Source organism: Hesperophylax consimilis, chromosome 12 (assembly GCF_061612785.1).
Source record: "Hesperophylax consimilis isolate HC1 chromosome 12, BYU_Hcon_1.0, whole genome shotgun sequence".
NCBI lineage: Eukaryota > Metazoa > Arthropoda > Insecta > Trichoptera > Limnephilidae > Hesperophylax > Hesperophylax consimilis.
This window is the reverse complement of record NC_142847.1, coordinates 34,342,673-34,361,257: the sequence shown is the minus strand read 5'-3', so window position 1 is coordinate 34,361,257 and position 18,585 is coordinate 34,342,673. Positions and strand designations below refer to the sequence as shown.

Genomic DNA, 18,585 nt, shown 5'->3' with positions numbered 1-18,585 from the left:
CTCCTTATCGCTTTGCGCAACAAAACAGCGTGTTACTGTAAAAAGGCGTATGACGAGTTTTCTCGTTTCCCGCAAAGAATGTGTTAGTATCCATTGATTTTATGACTGTACCTAATCATTATAATGTTTATATTTTTACTGTCCCTACTACCTATATATTAATATCCACTGATTTTATGACTGTATAATATTTATATATAACTGTTGTACAATTTTCACATTTGTTTTTAGAATTCGAGTAGTTTTCATTCGGTCATAGGTAATCATTCAACGTGCCTATGGACCAATGGTATATTTTATATTTGTGTTTCATTTATTTCAGTGTACTTGTGTATTATATGCCTATGATTATATTGCTTATGTCATCTATCTTTCTTTATATGTTATTGTAAGCTCTTATGATTATTCTTCTACTTATTTTTTGTATTAAATTAAATGGTATAATTATTTTTGTTAAATTAAACTGCTGACAAACCGCTGTCAGTTTAGCGGGTTTTCTAATGAAGTAATATTAAAAAGGATTTTTTTTTATTATTAAATAAATTAATGAAATTGTGAAAATAAAACAAAATTTTAAAAAACATCAAAAAAATACAAATAATAAAATTTTCAAAAAAAAAATTAAATTAAAGAAAAAATAATTAAAATTAGGAAAATCAAGATTTTTTCAAACTCAGTTCAACGTTGGTCCATAGCCATATGTGCGGAGCCGGCCTAATTTTATACCAAGTAACGACGCAAAGTGGAGAATCCCACAAGCATGTACCTACCCGGTACGGTGCTAACCGGTCAGTGTGTAAGTGCAATGCATGACTGTTGTAGTCCTGTAGTTGATATACTACCACACTCTGGTGGCTGGATGCGGCCCGACAGCCCGAGGTGATAACAAGAGCGCGCGGCGCTCAACCGGCCAGTCGCTTTTTGCTCCTTGTCGCGAACAGTCTCATAACAAAACTCGAGTGTAGCTAATATTCATCCATAATACACACCGCTACGCCGGCTATCAAACGTCACTCAGTGCAAACAAAACAAAGCGGAAAACTGTGAAAATCGTCCAAGTGAAAAGTTGGACTTACTAATATTGACAATATTTACATTTCCAAGTGTCGCATTTATGCATATCAGTTTAACTAACGGAGTATTTATGCCAAGTCTACAATTTTACGACGATATGGACGGCGGCAACGACTACAACAATGGCTCGATAGACATCATCAGCGATGTACTTCTCAACACCTCACTCCTGCCCCTACCAGAGCCCTATTATTATTACGGCGAAGAAATGATACCCGCCGAGGAACCCTGCCCCATCGAACCTCCGCACTACCAGCATGCCGTGGACCCCCGCGAAGCCTACTACCCGCAACAAAATATGTCCTTACATGAACTGACGAAACCCGCCCCCGTACCCGAGTGGACCCATAAGAACATATTCCACTGGTCACCGCAAGACACCGTAGATTTCATCATGCAGACAGCGCAAGCCAAAAACTGGAAGCTTTGCTCAATTCCCTTCCACGATTTCATGAACATCACAGGCGAGGATCTTATAAGTATGAACTGTGTTGACTTCATAAAAAAGCTCAACATGGGAGGAAACCATTCCGTGCCGTCTTTTATTGGGAAGGAGATCTACGAAGAGCTTCAGAAGATCAAATCCGATTGCGCAGCGACGGACAAAACGTTCAACAAGCTGGAAGATTATCACTATGGGTACAGCTCCGACGATGAAAAGAAATTAACTAACTTGGATGTACCCAACTACGAGACGGACTGCAGGCGATCAAGCACCAGCGATTCGGACTCCAATAGCCTGAGAGACTATAAGCCTGCTTGTGTGGGGTCATACTCCCCTATGGTAGACCTCTCTGCGGAGAGATCAGACTCGTACACCGTGGTGAAGCGCGCGCCAGGAAGGCCGAAAGGAAGCGGAAAGAAACAGAATAAGAAATTGAAGAATGTGTCCGTTCCGGAGTTCCTGAGAGACCTACTTCTAAACAAAGAGCATTGCCCTTCGATCATCAAGTGGGACGACTACGATTCCGGAAGGTTCAAGTAAGCTCAGATCTTTATTATTGTTTTATTGATATTTCGTTTCAGGCAACACATGTTTACTTTTACTATTTAACTAGCAACAAAACTCATTTCTTTAGAAAGTCTTGTCCATAAAACGATAACGATTTGGGAGGCGGGAACCATTTACTGGATAACATTCTTTCCTTCCTTTTCTTAAAAAGAAGCTTCACTCAGTTGATGAATAAATAAACCACTTACAGTTAATGTAAAGAAAATTGTCCCAAAGTTATTCTAGTTCCCACAGCCGGCTACAAACATGTTCCATTTGCGGATTTGTGCAAATTACTCCCGTGTTTTTATAGTATTGACAACTTATCCCTCAAGTTAGTCAGAACCTCTTCACAACCCGCGTAAATATTTAAATACCTTGTATAGTTTATCGTAGTGTATGTCGCTATGTTTATCATACTCATATCAGGTATGGAACAAATTACCCATTTTCCTGTGTAAAATCCTCGAATACCTTCATAATGGTAATGATTGGTAATGTACTAATATCACCCTTACTGACAGGAAAAGGCCGTCATTCGAGAGCATTGATAAGATTCTGATAAACACGAATATACAATCTCACTCTAGCAATAATTAATCTTCCTATCTAAAACACATTTGATATTCATCTCCTTATCCACTAACGAGGTTATAAACTTTAAAGGTCATTGACGCCAGGCAGTCAATACCAAATCCACAAAAAACAATGCAGTCACAATGCATTATTACACAGGTAGTCGTAGTCACTGTCTAGTACCGGACTAGACTGTTGTGAACTCCTGCACCTAATCAACACCAAAGTACCAAATCGAGCAATCAGGCAAAATATTATATTATCATTCTACAACAATAATTCCGCGACTAACGACCGCATAAATGAACCTATTTTTCATTTTGGGAGACGGGTTTGGTACCGCTGAATAACCAACACCTCTGCTAGTGGTTCGCTGTTTTGGTGATTTAGCAGCGGTGACAGGATCCCAAGTTTCCTACCCAACCCTCATCCCTTTTTCCTTCCCAGAACTTCCTCTTCTTCCTTTCCTTAAAAAGATGACAGACCCTGATGGAAATTATTTTCCTGTGTGTGAATAATGTTAAAAAAATCTCGCATTCATACACCTGGAAACATGTTCACTTCAGTCATTCAAGACAATATTAGCGATTCACAAACGAAAAAGTTAGAAACTATGTATAACGAAAAAATAAACCCACAACCTTGGCCTTGCCGGGGCTCTGTTATAAAGTTCACTTCAAATGTAATATAAGTTTTTCCAGTCGTAGCAAAATATCATCGCGTAGGAGCTATCCATAAATCTCCTTCCTCTCCTTCCTCTCCTTCCTCCCCTTCCTCTCTCTCTTCTCTTATATTTATATTCTTCTTATATATACTGTAAATTACGAACCTTTATTATGATTTTAGATCTGTATTGGGTAAGGCACACTGTAGGATTAATTTTAAGAAGCACTAATACTGAATTACCATTTTTAAGTTTGTTATAGTTAAGCGCACTTGAAGTGAACTGACACTAAACTGCGCTATATAAATGCCATGTTATTATTATTATTATGCTATCTGCAATTTAAAAATTGGTTTCTGTTTGTTTCATTTTTTTTCTATGTTTTCTTATATAACATGTACACTTATATAACATGTACATTTAAATAACATGTACACTTATATACCAAGTACACTTATATAACATGTACACTTATATAACATGAACCCTTAAATGCACTTTTACACCAACCATGTTATATAATTTTAAAAAAATTGCTTAAACATTTTTAAAACTCTATTACATGCAGTAAATTATGTGACTTATGACTTATGAAATATTGGCATACAGAGCTCCGGGCCAAAAAGGCCCCTTTCTCTTTCATCATGATTTTAAATATTGGTTGTAGGATAAATTTTAGTTTAATTTTGGTTGTGTTTTTAAAATATTTTTGCAAGGAAACATGGCTGCAATATGGGGGATTTAAGGTTTACGGAGGATTTGTTTGGGTTTTTTAAAGGTAGTTATTTCATTTACATCGTACTGTGCGAGGCAGTTGATGGACGCGTTTTCATGGGTGGGGAGGCCCGCATAAAAAGATTCCGCGAGACTTAAGATGTGATCTTTAAGGAGGGGAACTTCAGAGTCTCGGTGTAGTTGAGCAACCCTCATCCATCTAGGAGCTCCCAGGGCAATGCGTATGGCTTTGTTTTGAAATGTTTGTAGTCTTTAAAGTAAATTATGTGAAATCGTGTAAAAGCCTATCAGTTCATAATAAATAAATTAATAAATACTAGCCGGTATAATATAACTGAGCCAAATCGCAGTTGGGTGGGACCGACATTTATTCTGTATCTTAACTACTGTAATCCAATTTCAGAGAAATGTGTATGCGTGATTGCCACAAATTGATAGAATGCATTTTCAATCTATCTGCTCGATCAGATGTCGGCAAGTGGGTTAATTTTCACTTTCAAGATTCCATTTATTTCACACATGCATTGAAGAAAACAAAACTAAATTCAAATAGATGTATTAAAAAATAGTAGATACGTTTTCTGTTGACTTGAATGTAAGTCACATAATTCACAAAGGAAATCCATAATTGAATCTGATCTAAAACTTACGCATACAAAACGCTTGTTTTCCATAAAAGGTACATGTACACAAAGAGTTTTAAGTCCTTTGAACTTAAAACTCAGCTTCGATGTAAAACCGCAAGCCTTGTGTACTTCATTCCTAGAAAACGGACACGAAGCCGTATCCTTTTGAATATTGCAAATTGTGTTAAGTTGACTTGCCTTGACTACAGCTAGTCTCAAACATACAGTAAATATTATTTATTTTAGTAATTATGGCCTGTTAAACATCATGATTACCTGATGTTTCTCTTCGCACGTGATTTGTGAAGGCAAAACAGCTATCACGCATTAAAAATTAATGACATTTGTTATATGAGAACATTTGTTACACGACTCGTTCGTGAGATCAACAGCTCGGCTGTGGAACGATTTTCCGGCATCTGTGTTTCCTCCCTCAATGAATCTCTTCAAGACTCATATTCACTCTTTTCTCTCCTCAAAAAGACACTCTAGACCTAAGTCTATGGGCCTATGCCCCGCGGCAAATTATTTTTTCAAGGCCTCTGTGGAATTAATTTTGAATAAAATGCCCACTGAAGTTTAAACCGATAGAAGTGTATTGTTACGGGTGTGTCCGTGTTCCCGAAGAAGTCTCAATTTTACCTTACTTTGGCTAAAACTTAAGTCGCCAATATACATTAGACCATCGACTCCCCTGCTCCAGTCAGGCCAATGACATCGTTTACTTCTTCAGTGCCATATTAATACTAATCCCGGGCGAAGCCGGGTAGTAAAACTAGTTATGATATGCCTAAGTCGCTACACGTGTTGCCAATAGAATTTTAAATACAAATTATCGTATAATCACAGTAAAAAGTGTCAAGTGTAATAATTTTATTGATCTGAAGAAAAAACTACCGCAGCCTTCTTACCTGAAACGATGCGGTACGACGAACCTATACTATTTATTTTGATTAAATATTTGAAAAGGTAATTTGTTAGCAAATAAAAATTACACGGCTAGTGCATATTTTAGCCAAACCAATATTTTTCATACATTATTTCCATTTATTTACCTACTGCAAATTATTGCCATTCATTATATTATCTACTAAGAATATATATATATATAAAGGATGCCGTATATAAAAAAATTAAATTATTAAAAACATTGCATTGAAACCATACACTATTTTATTTTATCCCCCTCTCTTTCATTTAGAGAATTTCTTCCGGAAGTTTTATATAAAAATATAACACACGCATGTTATATTTATCAAATTAATTTTTTTTTTAAATGTTCATTTTACTGTATAATTTTACATTAATTAATTCGTTTAAATTATTACAGTATAATTTTAGCATTTAAAGAAGATGTTATATTTATTAAAATTAGAGAAAAGTCGGGCAAAGCCGGGTACATGCCATCTAGTTTATTTCTTAAAAGCATCTTCTTTAAATGCTAAAATTATATTGTAATAATTTAAACGAATTAATTAATATAAAATTATTCAATAAAATGAACAATTTTTTTTAATTAATTTGATTTTTTTTGCAACTTAATTATTAAAAACGTCAAATTTGTAATACATAATCATTGAAGACAATATTAGCGATTCTCAAACGCAAATTTGAAACACAAAAATTAGGAAAGGATACGGTCGCATTTAGGAATTGAACACAGGACCTTAGCCTTGCCGGGGCTCTGCTCTCGGACCCTTCAAGGCGAAGGTTTTGGGTTTAATTCCTTGATGCGACCGTATCTTTTTTTGATTTTTCTGTTCTAAATTTTCGTTAGAGAATCGCTTATATTGTGTTCAATGATCGATTTTTTTAAATTATTTATCACAAAATTACTACTAACGAAAGAAATTCTTAATAAATATATTATAACATACTAGTTGCAACGTGTTCACTGCAGTTAAAAATTTAAACAAACGGATGGGCATAGTGAAAATGTATATTAAAGGCAATACAAGGAAAAGGTTAACTTAATTATTATCAACAATCAGACACAAAACTCTGCGTTTGTCTGCCTCGACCGGGAGATTAAAAATAAAGCAATAAAAATTATAACTAACTAACTAACTAACTAACCATCACGCCGTTTCCCCGCAGGGGTAGGCAGAGAGGACGGACCGCCAAACAACTCGGTCTTGGCACACACTCCTTGCCTCATTCACATTCATACATCGTCTCATACATACTCTTCTATTATTCTGACTCTTGACATGGCCCGACTCGAGTATCTGATTCACTTGATCGTGCCATGTCTTCCTCGGGCGTCCCCGACTTCTGCTACCATTCACATTTGCATCATATATCCTCCTTACACTCCTATCTTCGCTCATTCGCTCTACATGCCCAAACCATCTAAGCGTCCCTTTCTTAATCTTACTCATTACGCTTACATCAGCCTTGCACTCTTTGCGGATCTCCACATTCCTCACACGATCAAACATGGTTTTACCACACATACGCCTCAGGGATCTCATTTCAACAGCATTTAATCTACTTTCATCCTTTCTTTGCCAGTTCCATGCCTCACTTCCATACATCAAGGTAGGTACCAGCACTCCGTTGTGGACTGCTAACTTCGCTTCTTAAAAATTATATAATTGAATTATACAATAATAAACAGGCAAAACTTGACAAAAAATACACGAGATGATAAGTTTTTGGCAAAATCGTTAAAACACGTCAAATTTATTAAAAAATATACATTTTTATTGTTATTTGTGGATTATTATTTTGAAATTTTGAATTCTAATGTTGTCTAAGGTCGGGTTGTTTCAAAAAATTTGAACAATTCATCAAATTTCAAAGCTGATTTTCAAGTTCATTGAAGGTTCTATCTATTCTGTTCATTTATTATATATTTAGTTAATGAATGTGGTTTGTCACTGCTACCATGTCTGTGGTAAACCCCGTATCAACATCGATGCGCAACACTAAATAATAACAGTAAGTAAATACCTACCTACCTTTAGCTATCGACTTCTATTCTGTGATTCAGGTCTCGCCAGTTACTGGTTTGCTTACGCCCGTGTGTTATCGCATCTATGTAAGTGTTACTGGGATTCCCCAATGCAGACCGAACCGTGGTGTCCACTTAGTCACTGCTTTTATTTCAGTCGTAAACCAAGCGAAGACCTGATTTCTCAAATATCTCTATTATGTTTTAGACCAAGACTGTAGAAAAAGTCAGTTGAATATTCGTTGATTGGGTGTGTCGATCAGGGGTCTAGCATAGTGAAACTTTACATGCACGTAGATTTACCGTGCACGTTTACACTATGGATAGCCAGACCTAACGCAATAAATAAGAAGTCTACATACGCTGGCAACACTGGAGGTGTTATCTATCAATTGACAGTTATATTGTTACGTAAAATTATTAATAAATTGGCAATGTTGAATTGAAATACTAAACTAAGTATGCATTGGTAGCAGAGATGTGCTTTATTTGAAATAAATCCATTTCAAATGGAAATGCAAAATGGGTATTTTCCATTTTGTATTTTAAATGCTTTTCTAAAAACCATTTTGCATTTTAAATGCTTTTTGCAACATTCTTCCTACTATCTCCACTCATCTTTTTTTCATAAGCCCCAAATATCATTCGTTCCTCAACCTCGCTATGAGACATAATTTACGTTTTACAAGTTGCTCCCTGGTAGGAGCCCTGGCAATTGAGTGATACCATTACAAAAAATACTGATTCAAATACTGAACATGGGGCCATGACGCTGTAATATTAAATGTTAGATAGCAGTTTCTATGTTTATACGTTGGCAACATTAGTCCCGCGCAAATTTTTTGTGATTTCATAATCTGTAGTCGTGGTGTTTTTGGATTTACCATCATGTAATATGTTTGTTCTACATTGATTATTAAATGACAAAATTGTTTAAAAATTTTGTAATTATTTTAATTAATTATTATTTTTTTGATAAATTAATGTTTTTAAGACAAGATTTTATTTATGCATAGCACAAAGGATAACAATTATTTTTATAAGCAATAATTGTTCGCCTGAAACACTCATCCACATTGAAAAAAATCTCCTGATAAAAAATACATGACGCCAACGGGACTCGAACCCGTGTCCATTCGATTTCCGGTCGAAAGCTCTGACCACTGAGCTATGGAGGCTTATCTCTTACCCGCGAAATTATTCAATATATGCTAGTGTTTCATTCAACAATTACTGCTTGTTACATTTTTTTCACCTGAGAACAACCAACTTTATTTTATATGAGAAAGGCATTGTAAGTGCTAACTCTCTCACTAGATGGCGTTGAGACAAATTGTCTACATTTTTAGGTGAAATACTTGAACTTGTCAAATATTAATTATTATTTTTTTGATAAATTAATGTTTTTAAGACAAGATTTTATTTATGCATAGCACAAAGGATAACAATTATTTTTATAAGCAATGTAATTGTTGAATGAAACACTAGCATATATTGAATAATTTCGCGGCTAAGAGATAAGCCTCCATAGCTCAGTGGTCAGAGCTTTCGACCGGAAATCGAATGGACACGGGTTCGAGTCCCGTTGGCGTCATGTATTTTTTATCAGGAGATTTTTTCAATGTGGATGAGTGTTTCAGGCGAACAATTATTGCTTATAAAAATAATTATTTTAATTGTTTGACCTGAGAAACCATTTTGCATTTTCAATGCATTTTGAAAATAGGTATTTTGCATTTTGAATTTTGCATTTTCAAATGGAAAAGTTTTGACCCATTTCCATTTTGCATTTCAAATGGTTTTGGGTACCCATTTTGCACATCTCTGATTGGTAGTCCGTATTTACTTTTTGACATTTAAGGGGAGTTAATTATTTATTGAAGTCTTTATTCATAACTTGATAAGTGAACAAATTTCGTTTCTGCAAGCCCGAACCAGTAGCGTCATTGGCCCTAACGGATTCAACTCGCCACGTATACGAATTCTTTCAATTCTAAGACCTTCGTTAGTTCAATTCCGTTCGTTTAAAATAAAGTAATTTTGCGTATCGAACGTTATTAAGAAGATGTTTGTGTTGACAGTTAACCGAAGCTTATCTGAAACTATGGAGACTGCGCTAAAAAGAGGCCGTGCTCACAAATGTAGGTAGCTAGCTAGATGACAATATCGTATTGACATATGGCTTTAACGATTGTCCATAAAGCAATCATTATCATAATACTAAAATATGTATAATCATAATTATAATTGTAGGGAAATCCGATATATTATGCAATTACTGTGACTGCAAATTGAAAACCCCATAACATTATGCACAAACGTACTTGTAAGCAACTTCGTTAAATTCAGTGGAGTAGCAAAATATACCTTCATGACAAGCCTCCAAATAAGGTAGCCTTCGGATCAAAAGTAAGGACTTTAACTTCAAGGCCACGGTCTCGTGGATTGCTAGAATGATTTATTATTTATAAATGGCCAGTCCTGCACCAAACATTTGTAAAATTGTAAAATTTTGGCGCTCCTTGTCAAAACTAGTAGTCGTCTCGGTAGGTGATCACTGTAATTAATAAGATTCGGATGGTTTTCATATTTTTGTAGCGCCGTTTTTATGAAATATAATCTCAAGGGCGATGTGTGAACACTGTTAGGTGTGTGGTATTATCAGCGCCTAGGCGCCTTGACAATTCGACGCCCGGAGCGGACTACTCCATTGCGCCTGCATAGGGCCGGCCCTGCCAAACGTTTCGAACAGCGTTGATGACATCTGCCCTGAAGAAGGAAATTGTAGATGTTTGGAGGAGAAAGTGCAATACGACATGATAAGCCAAAAATATATTATGATAATTATTGATCGAACGTAGCGTCAAGCCCTGTTTTAACTCGACCATTTTGCATTTCGTCTATCTGTAATTTTGTTTTACGTGCTGTTTTCATTTCAAGGTGGTGGCCTTTTTGATGGATCAGTAAAAATTAACATTTTTTTTTTCAATATTATGGTATCTACTTGCTTGAAGAACTTTGAAAAAAGAGGCGTGTCATTGAGAAAGAGACGTTTCTTTAGACAAATTATATAATACCTTAAAATTAATAATAATTTGAAATTTAGAAAAAACTTACAAAAATATTGTATATTGTTATATTATGATATATTAAATACCTAAGAATTACCACAATTTGAGAGGAGGTTTTGGGTACCGCCGCCCTTGGAACCATTCATTGCATAACCAACATCTCTGCAGATAGTAATAGATTTTTCATCGCGTTCATTGAGGGAGCATTCAATGTCCAATGTCCAATCTGTTACACAGGGTCAATTGCCTCCTCAGGTACTGTACAAATTGCGGTCAGTTACAATACACGGAAAACATCTTGATAAAATCTACTCTGGTGTCATTTTTACTCTCGTTCTCGTCTGGTTTTCACCCTCCCAGTTTTTGTTCGGTCATATAATATTATATTATGACCTCGTTGGAGGCTAACTGTAAAAACCCAGGGGCTCGCCATTTCCTTCCAACGCCACTGATGGACGTAATTGCTATTAGTGTCAGGTATTTACATTTTATGCAGGCGAAACGAGTCTTGTCAAGTCTGGACAAGTTTTCTCGGAATTTCGCTGGAGTTCCCCGTCGTATGTTGATCAGAATCTGTATTTTCCTATTTTTAACTCACAACAGACACTATAAGTTTTGTATATTAACATATATGATGGGCGTGCCAAAAGGTTTGAGATTCAAATGACAGCAACAAAAAAACACAAACATTTTTTGACTCATAGGAAGTTTTAAAGACGCACGAAGCGGGATAAAAAACTGGTTTGTTGGGTTTTAGCTGTGAGTGTTTGGTGCAATATCAAAATACGACTCCATTCAAGACAAATTGTTTCAAGATGTATTTATAAATAGAAATAACTCTGATCGTTTTTTTATCCTTTGGAATATTATCATAATTGGTGTTTACGTTTTGCGCTACTGAAGAGGAATTCAAAAAAGTTCAATAATATTTACCAAACAAAACTCGTGAAATATCATGGGATATTATTTTTATTTTATTTGGTTTTACCTCTAGCCGGGCTTTCGCGTGGATTTTAAGAACAGAATATACCTAGTGAGCTATCGTAAAATGTATAAAAAAAATTAAAGCGTGATATAACAGTAAACAAATAAACTGAATATGAAACAATATTAGTCAAACATGTAACAGTAACATAAAATAATATATAAACTAGAACAACACTGTACAAATCATAAAAACTATATAACCAACGCTACTATAATTTGTAGGATTCAACAAAGTGCTGGTATAGATTACACTTAGTTCTATAAATGGGGTCAGTAAATATGTCAATAGTATCCCCAAACTTGTTGCCATGCATCCTATTGGTTAATGAGTGTGTCTGGTAGTTGGTTGTGTATGTATTGCAGAATAATGTTACATTTTGTCTTGTGTTCCTAGTCGGCACATGGAATATACACAGTTATTAAATATTTTATTGGAATAATATGATCTGATTTTTTATAAATTAGCAATTGTGCACCACACTGGGAGTAAGAATAAGCCACTCAAAAGACATTTCAATTCACAGTTAACACAGAAACCTTCATGTTTCTCCAGTGCCAACTCTTTTGACATTGCAACAAGCAAGATATTCTTCCTCATCTCGCAATATTAAATTATGCGCAATAGGTATATAGCTACTTCTTAACCTCTTGGTCCAACACTAACTGGTGCTTCAATTATTGAAATATGCAGTCGGCTTCCTCTCAAGATCAGAAAACTTATTTCCTAATGACATCAAAGAAAATTTATTCATAAGTTATGGCGGCATTTTTTGTACAATTATAATTAATTTGTTTACGAAAATTGCAAATGGCAACAATTAACACATGCTTAATGCTATTTACAAATTCTATCATACGTGAGAGGTGTGTGTCTAAATAATATACCTAGATCATAGCTTCAAATAATCATAGCAGATCTACTTCCATTACAATACACGCCAATGTATCACTTTATTTTAATTTTATATTTGAACGCACAAGAGTCTCAACTGCTTCCAACCGTCAGGAGCCAGTGAGACTATGCCATCCAATGGGGCTGAAGGTAGTAGGGAGGGGAAGGAGATGGGGAAGAGGAAGGAGATGGGGAAGTTAATTACCTGGCTATTCAGATCTGGTCACCAAACACGGCCAAAGCCATTTCAAGCAACTTTTCAATTCTGAATGGTGGTCTTACACCAGGGTGATATTGAGAGTATCTTCCACTCTGATGAAATTATTATTAGTGCCTAATCTTCTTGATACTGGAATGATTTGTTGTGCTCTTATGTTGGTTTCGACCTATTGTTACCTCATCAATGCAGTTTATAGGGGTTTAGTTCAACTTGGACGTCAATGAACAAGAGACTTTTCCATTCTTCTTTAATACCAATAAAGATAATATATTATGCTTTGCCACCCCCATTTGGAATATGAGATTGTAGGGTGGGGCTCGACAACATCAAAATATATATATACAATATGTACACAATATATATATATATACAAAAACCTATGCTAAAAATATTCTGGTTCATCATCTCGAAAAAGACAAAACGGCAAACACCTTAAATCACAAAACCAGTGCAAAATAAATAGACCAAAATAAATTTAACAAACAAATTAAATTAATTAATAACTAAGATCAAGTCCAGCAAATCTTGGCTTAAGGACAGTCAGAAAAATAACTAAAAAAACATCGTCGTTGAAGTTACTGAAAATTTCGTACCCAAACCTTGAATTGAATCATGGAAATCGCTGAAAACTCTATTTCCAAAACATACTTCGCCTCAGCACAGGATCTCCTAGTGAGTTATAAGTAGTAGGTATATATAAATATATCTATGTTCATCTTAAACCTCTTCCTAAAATGTCAAAATTATACAGAAATTAATAACATTTTCTTTTAAACTGCGTAATTTTGTATTTTTGGAACTCCTGATATGACCAATATATTGGAGTTCTATTATTTAACTAGAACAATTTCACCGATAATCGGCCATAGACATGATATAGAAATACACAATACAAAACCAAAAGTCAGAGCATGTAACTGAATTTTATACAACACATTTCTAAATCAAAATAATCCAAAACTGAAGACTTAAGCAGCTTATTATATTGTTTTGGCTGCGATTTTAAAACACTTCGTAATAAACAAACCGATTTAACAACATTTTCGCAGACAAAAATTAACCACAAAATTTGTACCAAGATCACACTTATAGTCCATACAGATGTCCATTCAGCGCAAAAACTTGTTTATGGTTGTTATGAAGTTTATAAAAAAATTAAATAATAAAATTGCGTGTTGTCTGGCTGTGGTTATGATAAATACCTTTCAATAGAAATATAATTGCTGAGTATTTGTACAATAAACCTGATCTGTCGCAATGTTCACTGTGTAAACTGCGAGGAAACTGCAAAGATAAATATTTATATCATTGGCCTTGATTGCATGTGATGTTTATACTATAACCCCCTGACTACTAACGTGTTTAAAATTTTACAAAACTGATAAACAACCTTTTATGTATACAAAAAGAGAGGTAAACGGTTGTTTAGTATTTGTGCTGAATTTAAAATTCTTTTATTAGTATTTTAAATACAGACAGGCTTGACAGACGCGTGTTTACCAAGCGCGGTAAAGCCTGTCTTCCATTGTCGTAGGTAATGCAACTATGGAAAGTATAGTTTAACGAATATTTACCTGCAATTGACCAGTAGTTTCAAAACTTGATTAGCATGGGAGAACTTTTCACAAGACCTGAGCTTCATCGGAGAAAATATTAAAATATACTCAGATAAAAGCTGCGATAAGGGATGCAAATATGTGTATAAAATTAGTGGCTTTGTGGTGTACTGTTAATTTCCTCTTGGTTAGCAATTCTCTTGGCAGATTTTAATAACACTTCGGTTCATTGTTTACTATCGTGACGTATTTACAATGAATATCTAACTTTATTCACGACCGCTCCGTAGGATGCTCTTGAATGTTGATGAAGTTATTCTGAAGAGAGGAAAACGCCCACTGAAGATGCACGCCTGTAGATCGGCTAACATCGGCTATCTTCGTAATCATTCGGGTATTAGACCCAAACGTCCGGTAGTTCTCTCTATCATGTAGTTCTACCACTGACACCTATGGAGACACCTTAAAACTACATAATATATACATCCTAACTTGAAACTACATACTCTAACGACATCTGTTGAGCGACATTGAAACTACGTATATATTACATATATACAAACACTACAGGTATTGAACTTAATAAAGTAACAATGGTTCTATTTTATATTCAAAATTATAATAACTAGGTATGTTCCATATTTTTAAAGTTACTCGATACAACAACATTATCACGAGGATTCAGTGGTTTTAAAGACGTACGGGTGAAAAAACCGGACTAGCTTATTATATTTCTGCACCTGCTCTAAATTTTGCATCACTGAATAGACAATACACACTAGAAATGTCTTCCATGTAGATTTGAATTGAAACCAATGTCGCTACTGACTTAGTACATATTGGTTCTGATTGGTTCTAGCCCATTTGGCACGCGCTCGCATTCATTTAAATTTCATAGTGATGATGTAACTTAGTTCTGTTTTTTAAATATAGGAAAAGAATGGTCAGACTTTAGAATGAGCAAACACGCCCACGTCGCATTTCTTATGTGCTTCTTTATTCTATGCTTTACACTTTAACACCATGGTGTTTATAATAAATATACTTTAAATTACTATTTAATTGTGTCTTACTGCAGTACTAACTGCTCTTGTCTGGAGGTTCTTCCGGATAGGACGTTTCTTGTCTATCGACACGATCGACACCTGTTTACCCTTCAAGTTTACCTCGACAATGCAGTAATTATTTAATATCTTTAAAACATGATCTAATACATAACACTTGTTATACAAACATGAGACAAGGGATAGAGATAAAATGAGAAAACCATCATCAAGAAATAAATTGTACAGCGCCCTTGAGGTGATTTTTCACAAAAACGGCGCTCTACTAATTATCCAATTATTATTTTAAACTTCCGATTTTGTTGTCCGGGTTAAATCTTCCCCAAAGGAAAAACTTAACCCTTCCACTCACTTTTCCACAAATGATCATCTAGTCAATCAACATTATGTAAGTGCATTATATAAGCAAAATAAATACAAAAAATACAAGAACAACACGTCAACTCACCAGAGATCAAATGGGAAAATAATTCACCGACTCCAGATATTTTCATATCAGAGGATTCGGCTCGGTAGAACTTCTAACAGGGCCTATAAATCCTACTGATCCCTCAACATAAATATTTAAAAAATCTTTTGTTATCCTACATGTATTCAAAATGACCGACTTTTGCATCTTTATATATAATTTTTTTCATAGAACTAATACGCCTAAATTTTTAATTAGAGAGCTAGGTATAATGCCAGTAGCCGAAAATAACGAATGGTAATATTTTTATAGTCTGAGAATGCCAAATTCTTTTTATTTCATTTCCTAAATCTGTGTATTTTCTTATTTTTTCACTAACAGATTTTTGAATATTACAGGAATTTGGAATAGCGACATATTATTATTATTATTACTATCACAAAATTAAACTTAAGTAGAGAGAAATGAAGAGATTTGATATCAAATTTGAACAAATTAACCCGATATTAAATTAGAAGAAAATATTATGTAAATACTTAGATAATTATTTTATGCCCAGGAATATTATTTGTCGGGTTAAAACGTAATCCAGACCATTTTGTCATCAGTAGTTTTCGACAAATTCTTGACGAATTGGTCACCATTTGAAGTCATGTCAATATTACATATTATTCATTATTCACTAGCTGACGTTTACTCGGCGTTGCTGGGGGTTATGGGTTAAGTTATTATATTATTATACCTCTTTCTTTCATCAAGTACACCTCAGCTTACCACAAATAGTTATTTGATCCATGTGTTTCTCGGGTGTCCCGACTTTTTCTGTCATTCACTTCACGTAATATTATGAAATCCATTGTCACTGTTAAAAAAACTTTATTATATCGACTTTAATTCGGCTCTGTATCTCAATCCAGTGCAGAGATAATTTAAATCTTCTTCGAAGGTTCCCGAATATTTCTACTATTATTACTGTGTACCAAATTGTGACTTTGAAAACACTACATTACATTGATTTTAATTCGACACCTCATCTCATACCAATTAAGAGATAATATTTTAAGGCGATGCCATACGTAGCAATGCAAATTCATGTTTTTTTGGTTTGAAAATTTGAGCACTTAGAAATGTTTTAGATGCTTTAATTAAATACTGCGAGTAGAACACATCTTGACCTATGAGATGATCCAGTATTTTTTAGATAAGTCTTTTAATAAGCATAGAAAAAAATAATGTATCAGGACTATAAAAACTGCTTTAAAGTTCAAAATCTCCTACTTTCGAACGCATTTTCGGTTACGGTTTTATTTTATAATGTGGAAAATTAAGTTTTTTATAAAATGATCGTAAAACAATTAAATATTTGTGCCTGAACGTCCGCAAAATAAAATAAAAGCCACTTTTTTGCGATGTTTTTTTCTTGTATTTATCAAAAAAGACGGATGGTGTTGAACGGGAATTTAAACCTTATCGCCATCTACATAAGGGGTGTTATTGTTAGCGGCTTGATTAATGTCACACGACGTATGGCATCGCCTTAAGTCTTCCTCGGGAGTCCCCGATGTCTTCTAACACTCATACCACTTTCTAAACACTCCTGGTACTAATAAGAATAAAATTTGTATTTTTTATCGCAATCGAATGAATCGCAAAGGAACGTGTACGAGACAAACAAAGACACATCCATTTTTATAAGTATAGAAAGATTGCCTACGAATAATGTATTGATTATCTTGACCCACTCGTGAACTAGCCTTAGGTTTATTAGTTGTTGTCAGTAATACCACCCCATTAATTAATAAATGGTTAAGTAGGTACCCACATTGATTGTTTATATAATTGATTACACAGGTTACTGTGACATTAGCATTTTTATGTGCAATTTAATCGATTCTTCGCAGAAAATCGAGTATTTTCCCAGTTAACTCGTTTGCTGTTGGTACTAGGAAGTCAAGCGGGTTTCCCAACCTGATTTACCAATTAGCATAAGAGGTATATTCCTCTCGTACCTGGAAGGTGTTTTTTTATACGTTTATTGTTTGGGTTTGACTCTAATAACTACGGAGAGCAATATTATCGGAAGTGAAAAAAATATTATAATGATTGCGACACAAAACTAATAACGGGGATTGCCCGATGTCCACATTTTAATTAATTCCGACGAACAAGTAACTATTTCGAGTATATTTGTTTTTTTAGACCGATATCTAGTTTTTTATTTTTTATTAACAATATAAAGTTTTTTTACAGGTTTTTTCCGATGTGTGTCTCACTAGGATAAACCTGTGTCGAGACAGACGTATTGAGTACATGAATTAATGTTTACATACTATTTGATACATATAATATTTCATAACATTAAATGACAATGTGAAAATGATAAAAAATAATAATAATAAATTGGTTAATCAGCATCGAGTACATACTTATGAGGGGATTTTTATAGAAATTTTCATCTTGGATCTGTCTTGGCTGATGATCCAAGACTTCATGTCTGTTTTATATTTCGAAAAAAAATTGTTCAGTCTAATGGCTAGTGGGAGAGCATTATATAGCCTTGTTGCAAAATATCTAAAATTTCTCTGGCCAAAAGTTGTTTTAGCGAAAGGGATTTATAAGAGATTATGTCCTTTGGTTCTAGGTATCAAGAGAAGTTTGGACATTGTCAAAAGTAGTTTTGTGTTTGAAGAGGTATGTTAGTATGATTTTGGCATAAAGTTGCCTAATGTCCATAACACAGATTTTCCTAAAGATTTCACCCGAG

The 18,585-nt window shown here is 34.5% G+C and overlaps 1 protein-coding gene across 1 annotated transcript in view; it reads left to right on the top strand.

Annotated features, from left to right (window-relative positions):
* The first annotated feature begins 941 nt into the window (after positions 1 to 941).
* LOC149419539 (ETS homologous factor-like) overlaps positions 942 to 18,585 on the top strand; it is a 33,252-nt gene continuing 15,608 nt past the window's right edge. The window contains exon 1 of the mRNA XM_089637873.1: positions 942 to 2,055. Coding sequence (XP_089493999.1) covers positions 1,115 to 2,055 — 941 coding nt within the window. The 5' untranslated portion in view covers positions 942 to 1,114. The remainder of the gene's footprint in view (positions 2,056 to 18,585) is intronic.